Genomic DNA, 13,168 nt, shown 5'->3' with positions numbered 1-13,168 from the left:
GATAGCTTATCTAAAGACTCTAATAATAGCAGTAGCAGGTGGCCTACGTACACACACCTGAGGAATGTAGTGCCGGCAGTACAACAGTTTTAAAGTGTCATTTTGATATGGATCAGGCAGCCTGTACATTGAGGCCGTTTTCCAGCTAATTTCTAAGAGTGTCATAATGACTCGGTGTATACAGCCATGGCTAGGAGACAGTATAAGCTTTTATCAGTTCTAAACTTCAGTTTGAATTCAGCCTGAGATCAGTAAACACTGAAACAACATGCAGAAGCAGTGCGTGCAAACCTACGTTTCCGTTCACCCTGAGGTCAGAACATGAGCAGAAACCACGTGAGCTACATCTTAGAGGTCATAGTTCATCCATCTCTTTCCACTTATCCAATTCAGGGTTTCTTCACACTGTGAGCTGTGAGAGATGGGCATAGCTGACTACTTATATATACGATATTATTAGTGTGTTTCAAAGTGTAAGGAGCTGCCAGAAACAACACGTAAGCTCTTAACCCGGGTGCAAGGAGCGATTTTGAGAATTTATCACATTAATGCAGAGAAGTTGGTTCCTGCCAGAAGGACCTGTTTTCTCATTAAAGCATCAGGCTGTTGCAGTGGTCCAGTCAAAGTCCAGCCCTAAAGCCGACTGGACCTGAAGAGAGCTGTGACTGCAGGGCTTATTTCTCTCGTTCTGTAAAGAAAACAAAGGTTTCCGCATAAATATCTCCGACCTGCACGCAGCCTGGAGCTAGCACAACAGGAAAGTGCAAAAATAAAGGATGTTACTGCATCTCAGGTGGTGTTCGCCTGAGCCCTGGTAAAGACGACACTATTTTTTGTTTCACTGACATAACTCTTACTGTGTTGACTATGACTGTACTTAATGGTGTTGTTGATATGACTGTTTCAGGGACTCTCAGTACCCAGCACACTCTGAAAACCTACCGCACTCTTCCATTCAGGACTGTGGAGCTGAGCAGCACTGACAGCGCTGCTTGTTATGGTGAGAGCTTCCATCAGTCTATCCTTTTTCTATTATTGAATAGCTTTAATATCTTATCGTGTACGTGACGGTGCGAGCGGCGGGGTATACCCTGGACAAGGTTGCCAGGTTGTCACAAGGCTAACACACATTTAAATCACTTTTGTCACGTGTTTGTTTTCATTCATGTGTTTTTCATGGTCTGGACCCTGGAGGTCAGTGAATCACATAGTTTCTGTATTTGATGCAGCAAAAGAGAATTTGGCCCTCCTCCTGCGGCGTGTGAAGGATTCAAAGACTAATGTGAGGAAAGCAGCATTGCAGGTACCTGGAGCTGAACTTAACCAGCAGCAGCCACGATTTAGATTGAAGTCATTTCTTGTGGGGGGGCGGGTTGAATATCTGCATGTTCCCAGGCTGACTTGTGTGCTCTTCCTGCACAGGCCCTGCTGGGTCTCCTGAAACATGACGTGATCCCCATGAGTTGGGAGACTCTTCAGACTTTGTCAGAGCGCTGCAGAGACCCATCTGTGTCTGTGAAAAAGAAGGCCCTGCAGTGTGTGGGGGACCTGCTCAGTGTGAGTGGAGCCACATGCTGATGGGACGGTCACTGAAGTGACCGTGGGTGAGATCTAACCCTAACGTCTCTCTGCCAGGTTAAACCAGAGTGCAGTGTGGTGCAAAAGGCGTGGCTGCAGGGGGTGGTGCCAGCTGTGGCGGACTCTGAGACCTCGGTGCAAGACAAGGCCCTGGAGGCGCTGGACCAGGTGCTGCTCAGTCAGGTCAAACCGTACTCTGCTGGCTGCCACCTGGATGCCAGTCAGAGGCTGATGTGGGAGCTGCTGGGCCTACTGTGTCACCAGTGCCAGAAGCTCAGGTGAAGCCAGCCCAGCGTTTGTCTCGTACGAAACAACATGTTTAATGTTAAATACTGAATGTGTTTGTATCCGGTCTCCAGTCGTTACTTTAGCAAGGCCTTCACCATCTGGTCCAAACAGAAGAAGTTCACCCCGTTATTTGTCTCCAACCTGATCTCACATACTGAGGCTGATCATGCTGCCGGAGCCTGGCTGCTGCTCTCCAAGGTTGTTTCTTCATCCTCCAGACTGCCTCATGGCAAGATTCTGGACGCCTGGGACAAGATGGTCAGGTGGGCAAGTCCAAATCAGTCTGCCACGTTTATGTGAATTAAAATGAGCCCTTTATAATCTGGCCTGTAATTTGGTGGAAAATGGTGAAATCTGCAAACCTTTCTTTGTTTTTGTTTTGTTCTCGCTCCACCTTCTGGATGCAAACTCAGTTCCACCATTTAATAAAAAAACCTGCAGCCCTGCTGTGTATTGTGGGCTTTTTTGGAAACAAAACAAAGAAGGTGAAGAGCAACACTGTACACGGGGGTAGACTGATGCATGATAGGCTTTGTGCGCATACAAACAAATGTATCCCGTTGTAAGGAGGGGGTGACGTGTGACGCAGAAGGAACACTCACCTTTCCCCTCTCTGGGAGATGTGATGTTATTGTGGTTGGTTTAAGGTTTGGACAGCAAAGAGTTGATGTTTTGGAGAGTGGCTGTGGCCACTGTCAGCAGACGCGGGAAACACAGGAATCTGTGCTGTGTTTACATCTTCTTGTGTAACACAAAACTCTTTCACCACCATCACTCGCTCAATCTTTGCCTCCCTGTCAGCAACCAGACACCATGTGCTGCCATATCATTTCTGACATGGTGGATTTTTCTCTGACATGTTTTTGTCTTGGTTTTTTCTTGTACTTGAAGTAAACTACTTCTTAGGAGATCTTTTTTTAACTGTTTCTTCCTGCACCAAATCCGATGACAGTATGTATCATAAGACATGGTGTAAATTATTTATCTGAGGTTTGGCCTATCAGCACAATAAAAATAATAATACTTTTGCACTTCTGACACAAGTTGAAACAGAGGCTAGACTCTGCAGAGGGTTAACAAATCCCCAAACACACCCTGTAAAATGGTCGAGGGTGACACCAAGTGTAAATGGTCATAAATCACTTCTCACTAACAACAAGTCAGTCTCTTAATGTTAATGTTTTTAGCGATCACTGCTTTGCTATTTGCAGATAAATGTATTAATGATTTGATTGTCTCCTCTTAGATCAAAGGATGTAAACGCAACAACATGCTGTCACATCCTGTGTGTGATGGGAGACATTGCCGTGCATTTAAATGAAGACACAAAGGAAAGGGTCGTCGGTAGGTTGAGTAAGGGGACAGATGGCGGGGGATTACTGAGAGAAATGATGTGACTCAGTCTCTCTCACCGTCTCTCTGCAGCTGATCTGATGTCTTGGTTGAAGACTTTCACTTTGCCTTTGGAGGTGATCAGCTCTGCTGTTCAGACTCTTTATCAGTTTGGCTGCAGTGAAGACATCAAGCAGACTCAGGTTAGAGACATCTATACTTCAGAGGCTGACGTACTTTATGACAGCATTGAAATCTTGTTTTCAGTAACAGAAACAGTTGTTGGTCTCCATCCTGTTTGGATGACGATCAAACACAAGAACAGTTAACCTTGCAAGTTGCAGCAGGAAGCAGGCAGTGCCAAACTCCTGCTCAAAGTTTGAATCCGATATGACTGACGCCCACTGTGAGTGTGTCTTGTGTTTTTGTCAGGCTTTCCTGAACCAGCGCTGTGGGGAGTTGGTGTCTGCCTGCGAGTCATATTTGGCCAGCATAATCCTAACTGACAATGGAGCTCAGAACCTCGACGAGGAGCTGATGGTGAGAATAAACTCTTAGCAGACTTGTCCTCGTTACTCCAGAAATGTCCTTATGATTGTGGCAGAAAGGTAAACTTTCACTTTGAACTTATGTTCAGTGGTGTTGACACATACTCTGCAACCCTCAGTATCTTGTGCTGTTCTCTCTGGAATGACAGCTAGACAAGAACAATTGATCTCTTAACACTTATTTACAAAGCAGCAGCCTAGTGATAGAAACCCAAGCCTCGCTCTCCTCAGCCAGCCTCTTCTAGCTCGCCTCGGGGAATAGCTAGGTCAGCTGCAAAAGATGATCTCTGGGCTGGCCCCTGGGTTTACCCCGGGGCCGCCTCCTGCCCAGAACAGCTCACCCAGAAGTCGCCCAGGAGGATCCTAATCAGATACCTTAACCACTTGACCTGGCTGCTTTCAATGCGAAGGCGTTGTACACTCTGAGCCTCTCTTGGATGGCTGAACTTCTCACCCTATCTCTAAGGGAGCAGTCACCCTTCAGACAAAGCTCATTTCTGACACTTGTACCCACAATCCTGTTCTTTCAGTCACTACCCACAGCTCGTGGCCATAGGTGAGGGTAGGGATGTAGATCGACCGGTAAACTAACAGCTCTGCTTTTATGCTCAGCTGTCTCTTTCCCATGACAGACAGAACGCCTGCATCACTGCAGCTGCTGAGCCCCTCATCCCTCAGTGGAACAAGGTCCGAGATACATGAACTCCTCTACATGGGGTAGCAACTTGTCCCTGACCCAGAGTGGGCACTCCATCCTCGGAGGTGCTCATTTTAGCATCCACCACTTGATACTCAGCCGTGAACGGCTCAAGTGCGAGCTGGAGGTCCCCACCTGGTGGGGTGGACCACATCATTCACAAAAAGCAGACATGAGGGAGAAACCTTCCACCACTTGGCTGCGCACAGATACTCTGTCAAGTAAAAGTTATGAAAGGAACGGTGACAAAGGGCAGCTCTGGAGTCCACCACCCACTGGAAGAGTCGAACTTATTGCCCGTAATGCAGACCAAGCTCTCCCTCTGTACAGGAGCTGATCCACAGCAGCAGGGTGCATACCTGTCCAGGGAAGCTGAGGAGCGGGATTCCCCTGTAGTTGGAGCACATCCTCTGGTCCTCTTTCTCAAAGATGAGAACCACCACCCCGTCTGGCAGACTGGGTTCTCACTCATGGATACCCACTGCAGCCCACCACCTCTCACACTCGCCAACTCCAAACTGGGACAGAGTCCAGCCCCTCTCTGAGGCTGGCTCCAGAGCCCGAGCCGTGGGTTAAGATGAGACCAGGTAGATATAGCTGGTATCGCTCAACCTCTCCCATGAGGAAGGAGCCGATGTTCCATGACCGAATTGGCAGCCTAGCCAGGGATCCTGCGCCCTTGGCTGCCGCCTAACACACATTGCACCCTATTAGATCACTGCATAGTTCTATAGCTATTAAAACTCTGCAAGGAATGAAGCCTTTGGGTTTTGGGGTGAACTGTACAAGGCAGGAATTGTTCAGTAATCCTCACGCTTAAGAAAACGTGAGATGAAGAACTGCGAGGCATGAAACAGATCCAGCCTGTTCTTTAATGTTTGTGGTGTGATGACAGTTTTATCAAAACTTCATTCAGGAAGAACAAAAATCCGATGATGAAAACGCCACGGCGCACGTCTGAAAACCAACATGTGATCAGCCGTGCAGCGCTTGTGGCTCTGATGGACGGGGAACGTTTTCTCTTTCAGGTGAAACATCTCCACACTCTGGGTGTGGCATCACTTCAGTGTCCTGCCAAAGTTAACAAGAGGACAGTGCTGCTAGTGGAATCTGTGCTCACAACACATTCTGAGAAACTGGCAGGTAGGAAAGACTGATGCTAAAATGCATACTGTGTGTGAGTGAACGTCTCCAGAGACAACAGCACAGCTGCTGGTGTCAGGTGACATTTTGAATGTGCCGCAGTTGGAAATCAAGTGAGGTTTCAGACTCTGCAAGGTCAGGAGCTGTCACATCTTCTTCAAAGTACCACGAAGTCTTGTACTGTCCAGGGCACGGCCAGGTTAGAAGGCTCTGCTAACCTGTTTGTCTTATTCCATCTTTGACAGAGTGCCAGACTGAGCTGCCAGCTTCACTGCCTCTTTCCCAGTTCAAAGCAAACTGGCTGCCTACCAGAGTAAGAGCCCATGGAGTCATCACTTTAGGTGAGGCGTGTGCGTCCTCCAAGTTTAGCTCTGACTCTTCACTCCGAGCCATGAGCCTAAGTGTTTGTTTGTGACTGTGCTTCAGGTAAATTGGCCCTGCAGAGTGAAGAACTGGCCCAAAAGTACCTGCCCGTGTTTGCCAGGGAGTTGGAGGTTGGCACAGAGGTTTCAGTACGCAGCAACGTGGTTGTGATAATGTGTGATCTGTGCGTGCGATACACCAACATGGTGGATCACTACATTCCCAACATCTCTGCTTGTCTGCGAGACAAAGACGCTGTCATCAGAGAGCAGACTCTCATCATGCTGACCAACCTGCTGCAGGTGAGTTGCTGTCTTTAATGTCACCATACTTCTGTAAGCAGTGCTCTTTTGAGACGTTCATAGCAATGGTCAGATGATGCCCGTTTCAGGATTATGTAATGGAAAATGAAGCAAATTACAGCTGTGACGTTACTTTGACATGTTAAACATGGATGGACTTCAGCGCCACCTCTTTTTGGTTTTCTCATGACTACGTTTTAGGAAGAATTTGTGAAATGGAAGGGCTCCCTCTTCTTTGACTTCATGGTGGCTCTCGTTGACCCGGTCCCTGCCATCGTCAGGTAATTCATACTGTGCATACACGGACAGGACGTGAAAGTGGGGTATGCAACCGCAAATCCATTCATTTTTGAATCCCCGACTGGCATTCACGACAGATTACGCACTCAGCAAACACGTTAATAGGAAGTCCGGTTGATTCGTGCGTAGGAGCAGGTTTCAGGCTGTGGCTTGTGTGTCTGAAGCACGAGGAGCGTTTGTTTTCCTCACTATAGTCCGTATTTGAATGTTGGTGTCCGTAAAGCTGCTTTCACAAGACCGAGGCTGGTATGTTTTACCTCCTTTTAGTCTCACTGAATACTGCCTGCTCCACCTGCTGCTGAAGAAGAACCCAGAAATGTTCAGCCAGCACTTCATTGAGTGCATCTTCCATTTCAACTCCTACACAAAACACAAGTCCTACAACAAATTCTCCCAAAGCGAGAGGTATGACCCCGCTCAGCTTGATTTCTCCTTGCTGTTTCCTCACGTCACGACATGTTTGTTGAGTTTATTCCTTTTCTTTGAACATCCACGCAGAGAACGCGTTCACTTCTCCCTAAAAGGAGAACAGTACCGTGAGAAACGCTTTCGAATCTACTGCTTCCTGTTGGAGCACTTTACAGACGCTCAGCGCTTCAACATCACCAACAAGATCAACCAGACCATTTTAGGTAAACTTAAAAGTAAAGTTTTAGGTTTTTCTTTTCAGAGTTGGGCCTGTTGTTAAAGCACTATTAACCAGAACCTTTGTCTTTTTATATTCTTACCTCCTCCTACATCAGCGTGCTTTGCTGATGAAGAGCTGCCCCTGGATGCAGATGGCGCTAACATTTTGTCAGAGACTTTCAACATCTTGAGCCTTAAAGAGTTTAAGCTGCAGACCATATGTAGTTCAGCAGGCGCTGCTGCAGGGGAGGAAGCAGAGGAGGAGAACATGGCCACCATGGCCAAAGCTGTTCTGCAGGCTGCACAGAAGAAAGTGGTGTCACAGGTGACGAGTTCTCTACATTTAAAATGCATTTGGTTCCTTTGTTCCTCTTCCTACTCATCTCAGCTTACTGAGGCAGTTGGTTTGCCTCCTTCATCCTGGTTCTGCTCAACAAGTCTTCCTGTCACCAGCTGTTTAGTCACAGGAGACCACGTGATCATTTATAGTAACAACGACACAAACAGCTGTTAGATAACACATGTTATGTGACCTATACAACTGTAGGACACTAAACTAGGCTTTCCATAAAATGACACACACTTCGAGCGATGCCTAGCACCGCCCATTACCAGTGTGTTACTCAATTTTGTAACCTGGTGTTCTCAGCAGAGCCAGTTTGAATTCATCCACACAGGAGCTCTGTATCTGAAAGTACCGGAGCTCAAAGATTCCCAGGTTACAGGATGCCAGCGAGCCGACAGCAGCTACTTCCTGCATGGCAGCAGCGTTTCTTCTAGAGAAGACTGCAGCGAGTCTGCCGTGGCTCAAAGCACCAGTGTTAATGCTCGTGAGCTTGTGGTGATGGCATATGTCCTGCATGCAATAACCAATGCAGTGACTATAAAGTGGTTTTGGTAAATGGACTGATTGTTATAGAGCGCTTTTCTACTCTGTACTCAACATGCCACATTCACACAAACACTCTTGTTTGCCACTTCAAATGGTCGGCTAGGCCTGGACTGTAAGGACATCCCCACCTGTGGTGTGGATGCTGTAACCACAAGCAGTAGCTCCCCTAAGCAGCGTTTAGAAAAACTGGTGGTGTTTTGTGCGTCTACCAGAGGTTGGAGGTCATTTACATCTAGAATGATGCTGACTGTTTAGTTTATTTGGCTCAGTCAGAAGTCCCTGTGAGGACACGTACTCTGCTGAGGAGGAATCATCTGTTTCAACAGCACAAAACCAAACATCGAGTAGTTAAACCTTAAGTTTAGATTCAAACACATGAAGCTTGTTTGTTTTGCCAGCACAGCCTGAACAGCTTTCTTCTGATTTCTGTCAGTAGTCTACAGAAATGGTGCTCTTGGCTACAACAAAGAACAACTCTAACCTTCCTGTTGCGTTGCGGGGCAAACTGACCTCTGAACTATTTAAAATATTTGTATTTGAAGATGAAGGCTGTCGCGAAGTTGATTCTGAATCTGATGACTCTGATTATGAACCAAATGAGCAAAATGCTGTTTATATCCATCTGAGCGGTGAAGTATAGAGGTCTTCATCCTCAGAGATGCATCAGGCTAAACTGTCTGCACCAAGTATAATGAAGACGCTCGAAATGTAACTTTTAACGTTTTTATATTTCAGCAGATGAAATATTTGAGATTGATTGAAGGTAATCTGCACTTTTGATCCGCAGGTTAGGAAGAAGGCCTTCATAGAGAACACTGTTCCTCTCATCATTAGCCTGAAGAACCTGCTGGAGCAGAAGCGCTCTCCTGTTCTCAGAGATCTCGTGGGCTACCTGCAGGTAAGTCCAGCATGCATGATCATATTCACTGATGATCTGCATGAACTATGGAAAATCCACAGCTTTACAGCACTGTTAGCTGCAAAGCATCAGCAGAACAGTTTGTGCTTCTGTTTCTACTCTCTTAAGAGAGAAAATATTGTAGCGAAGGGAACCGCATTAACCTCTGTGTGTCTGACATCAGGTGACTATGCAGGACTACCGTAATGAGGTGAAGGAGATTCTTTCTGGAGACGAGCAGCTGGCAGCTGAAATGGAGTTTGCTCTGAAAATAGCAGAAAAGGAGAGAGCGACAGTGGAACAGCTGGACAACGACAGCCTGGCAGGAGATGGCAAAAAGGCCCAGGTAAGAGCACAGTGCAAACCACTATGAACCCACTGATTTCACTGTCAAAAGACTTTCTGTGCATACAAATGTGCTAAACTGCAGGTAACGTCCGCTCCAATCGTCTGACAGGCTCAGATCACGCTGCCTGTGTGGGGTTTACAGACGTCTGAGCGCGCTTGTTTTTAATAAATTAAGGGGACATTTCCTCTTCTAAATAAGCAGAAACAGACAGTCTGTGAAGATGAATATAGAGTTTAAGTAATCTGCTGCTACATGCTGGACGTTCTTCTGGGGAAAAGGAGTCGGTGCTGAGCTGCAGACAGGGGGAGCCCGTGGTTGTACCCCACTGTGGATCATCCTCTGTAGACTGAATGTATGCCTGCTAATCTCTGCATACTGAGTATGAATATAATCCAGGTAGTGTGGATTTGATGTTGATCTGTTGACCAATCTCCAATAACAGCAGGCTAACGTTCATGTTTGCTGGAGCAGCAAGTGACTCCAGAAAGTTCTCACTAAGAACAGGACACGAGGATTGTGTTACAATGAAACACAGTCCTCACACTTTTGTACAAGTTCCTTGAAATATTTTCTCTAAACGAACGTTCTTCTTATCATCTGATGGTCTGAGCTATTTATTTATTATATGAATGATCGTTGTTCCTCCCCAGGGTTCAGCCCAGCGCTCTCCTGTCAGATCCACGGCCCTGCTGCCGTGTACCTTTGCCACACCGCAGCCACCTCGTCCAAACCTCCAGACTGCTAGACTGGCACTCACTGACCGGTAGGCTTCCAGCAGTATGAGGCACTTACACTCTACTGTAGAGTCTGATTCATATCTGAGATCGCTGTTTGGGCTCCTTCATATGACCAGTAATCACCGGCAGACCGAGCCTTTGGTTCACATTTAGTCTTAGACACAGAAAAGAAGAAGTGCTGGAAATGACCCGGCCACATCTACGAGTTCATATTTGTGAGCAGATGTAAACTTTAGCTGGTTTAATTCAGTACAGTGTGAAGCTACGGCTTAACTTACTGAAATTCCTGTGTGTGTCTGTCAGTGTGCGTGGACCCAGGAGGCAGGACGATGTCCAGTCTAAATCAATCGCTCTGGAAGGAACAGGTACTGTTCAGTTCACTGCTTTGAACAAATGTCATTTATCCTGAATGTCTGCCAAGTGGAGAGGAACTCAAGGAAAGCAACACATGTCAAGGAAACATGTGAAGAAACTTTCATCAGTGCTTGAAGCTTGCAAACATCAGAACTGTGCATTCTTCTATTATAACAGTAAATGAAGGGCAGTTTTCATCGTTTTCACTGATCTCACCGTGAAGTGTGACTCTATTGAAACAAGGCAGCAGCAGCATTTCAGTCCAAGAGTTCAGGTGCAGTAATTGTCAAATGTATGCACAAAAGTAGCCCATGTAGTCTTTTCATCTTTGAAGTTCACTGCTCGACACATTAGTTTAGCCTCAGGGTGGTGAAACAGTAAAACAGTATTGTTCTGTAACAGAGGTTACTGTCAGGGACGACGCGGATGGACAAATATGTTACGGGACTGAGTCCAGGCATAACCATAAATGTCCTTTCATAATGAGGCCAGCGATGCATAAACAGCATGTAAAACATGTTTGTAGCACTTTATCCTCTGTGTTGTTGTAACCTCAGTGAGCAGGTCTTACTGTCTGATTCTTGTTTGCACGCAGTGTTAGATCCTCACTCTGCATTCCCACAAGTTTTGTGTGTGAGATCCATTGTGACGGTGTTTTCATTTGACTTTTTTAGTGATGGCTAAAGGAGCTGCCAGCGACAGAGCCATCAGCACACCAAAGGGTAAGAGAGAAGTTCCAGGTTGCCTCTGGCAGCTAAAACAGACGCAGGTCCCAAAATGAAGGTTGGAGAGTACAAAAAATGGAAAGTGAGATATTTGGGTATTTAAAATCCCTCTAAACACAGAAGGTAAAGAGCTGAACTTTGTGTTGACAGTAGGAAGCACACCTGCTGTTCTTCACAGACAGAAGAGTAATTCTCCTTCACCAAGCAGGAAATCTGTGGAACGGCTGCAGCGACGTTTGGCTTTATGATTTTGTTGCGCAGGACCAAACTAATGACAACTTCTCCAAAAGGAAAACACATTACAGATTTAAATGGCAAAATTAGCTTAAGTATACTCTTGCTGTTTTAAAAGAACAATAATGGATGCAAGTTATGATTCATAAGAACTGTCCACAGCAATGGGAGGCGGAGCCTGACGGGTAGCACTGCTGGCACCCTGGTTAGTTTGTAACCTCAGTTTACTGACTAACGATTCAAAGCTGAGAGATCTTTGCTGGTTTTGCTTTTATTTATTCTGCTGCTGTTCTATAGAAATGTCACATTCAATGTGCATCATCGTGCAGAGTATCATTAATGTGTCTGCAGCTATGGGCAGGGGTGGACACAAATATTGCGGGATTGGACCAGAGCGGGCAGTAATGATCAGAACACTTTAAAAAGTCTGCACTCGGGTCCATGCATGCACATGTAAAGTGTTGGTATGGTTGGGTGAATGAGACATGCTGTACAAAGAAAAGCATAAGCATGTATCAGACCTCTCACCAATAAATATATGATGTGCAGTCGTTAGCTTTGTATCTGCTGTGAGCTCAGTGAGGACCTGAAGCAGAGTGGCTCCACTCTCCAAACTCTGCACCGTACTTTACTACATTATGGTACCATACTCTGTTGGTTATAATCTCACTGATGATGTAATCCACAAACCCTCGACTGACCCATCTCTGTTTGTCCACTAGGTGTCAAAATCAACTTGACCTTTGATGAAGGACTCAGCGCAATCCTCAGTGAGCAGGGAACAAGTAGGTTTCTGACCAGGCGCTGACGGTGCCAACGTTCGCTCTGCTTTTTGTGTAGTGAATGAAAACTATCTTCAGCTTGTTTATAACAATCACTGTTTTGTGTGTGTCGGCAGGTGAAGAGGGCAGCGTGCTTCATGTGCGATCGAGTGAAGCCCAGTGAGTGCACTTCTCTTTCCTTGGTGTTAGTTTAACTCAGTGCTGGTTCTGCATTAACTGGTTTAGTGCCTGAGCACTACACTTAATGACCATGACAAACACACACACATACACAATCCAGCATCACACTGGGACAGCGACAGCAGTGAAGACAGGAGCGAGGCAGTAACAAAGTTACTAGTTATTACTGTGGAAACGACCACACCTGATTACTAAGAACAGAGTTACAGAAACATGGCAGCAAACTCCAGAAGACCTGAGTCACACATTGTTGGGTTTGTTTGCTCTGTGGTGTTTGTAGGCCTGCTAGCTTTGTCACATTGTTGTGCTGCTATTACACTACAGCGATCTATGCACGGGACGTGTGAACTGTTTAAACGCAGCTCTGTTGTTTGTTCAGGGCTCCTGGACCGAGGCAGTGGAATGTGCAGTCTCCTCTGCGTCTGAGGAAGAGACTGTAGTGGATGCGTCACTCAGTTTGTGTGTGTGTGGGTTGTCTTTATCTACAACAATATCCTTTCTTCTCACTTTGAGGTTTTTTCACTCTTTGTTTAGCTGCTTTTGCACTGATGTATTGATGTACAATATGAAATAAAAGTTCAACATATGGTGTTTCACTGAGAGGCTTCTATCATTCATTTCTATTGTCTTTGATGAAATAGAACAGCATAGCCCTTTATTGTCATTGGCATGTATAAGTGTGGGTGCTCCACCGCAGCTGTGCGGGAATAAAATATACATAGTAAGACCGCAGGAATAAATAACAGACATACAAAAGGATAGACAACGTGCCACAGGGACAAACGACATCGTTTCCAAACAGAAGGTCGAACTTCGGTCGTCTACATTAACTAAAATGA

At 46.1% G+C, this 13,168-nt stretch overlaps 1 protein-coding gene across 3 annotated transcripts in view; it reads left to right on the top strand.

Annotated features, from left to right (window-relative positions):
• The window catches only part of ncapd3 (non-SMC condensin II complex, subunit D3), a 23,408-nt gene extending 10,479 nt beyond the window's left edge, over window positions 1-12,929 (top strand). For all 3 annotated transcript variants that reach the window (XM_082556729.1, XM_082556731.1, XM_082556730.1), the window contains 23 exons: window positions 908-1,000; window positions 1,230-1,303; window positions 1,423-1,557; window positions 1,636-1,856; window positions 1,938-2,129; window positions 3,113-3,210; window positions 3,292-3,401; window positions 3,631-3,738; window positions 5,472-5,586; window positions 5,832-5,927; window positions 6,013-6,251; window positions 6,453-6,532; window positions 6,819-6,956; window positions 7,050-7,183; window positions 7,295-7,503; window positions 8,858-8,968; window positions 9,153-9,314; window positions 9,968-10,080; window positions 10,358-10,419; window positions 11,083-11,130; window positions 12,090-12,152; window positions 12,266-12,308; window positions 12,709-12,929. In XM_082556729.1, the coding sequence (XP_082412855.1) occupies window positions 908-1,000; window positions 1,230-1,303; window positions 1,423-1,557; window positions 1,636-1,856; window positions 1,938-2,129; window positions 3,113-3,210; window positions 3,292-3,401; window positions 3,631-3,738; window positions 5,472-5,586; window positions 5,832-5,927; window positions 6,013-6,251; window positions 6,453-6,532; window positions 6,819-6,956; window positions 7,050-7,183; window positions 7,295-7,503; window positions 8,858-8,968; window positions 9,153-9,314; window positions 9,968-10,080; window positions 10,358-10,419; window positions 11,083-11,130; window positions 12,090-12,152; window positions 12,266-12,308; window positions 12,709-12,769 (2,705 nt within the window). In that variant the 3' untranslated portion in view covers window positions 12,770-12,929. The remainder of the gene's footprint in view (window positions 1-907; window positions 1,001-1,229; window positions 1,304-1,422; window positions 1,558-1,635; window positions 1,857-1,937; window positions 2,130-3,112; window positions 3,211-3,291; window positions 3,402-3,630; window positions 3,739-5,471; window positions 5,587-5,831; window positions 5,928-6,012; window positions 6,252-6,452; window positions 6,533-6,818; window positions 6,957-7,049; window positions 7,184-7,294; window positions 7,504-8,857; window positions 8,969-9,152; window positions 9,315-9,967; window positions 10,081-10,357; window positions 10,420-11,082; window positions 11,131-12,089; window positions 12,153-12,265; window positions 12,309-12,708) is intronic.
• Window positions 12,930-13,168: the final 239 nt, after the last annotated feature.

Source organism: Aulonocara stuartgranti (genome assembly GCF_965226115.1).
Source record: "Aulonocara stuartgranti genome assembly, chromosome: 13".
Lineage (NCBI taxonomy): Eukaryota > Metazoa > Chordata > Actinopteri > Cichliformes > Cichlidae > Aulonocara > Aulonocara stuartgranti.
Note: the sequence above shows the minus strand (reverse complement) of the source record. Positions and strands in the feature narration are given on the sequence as shown.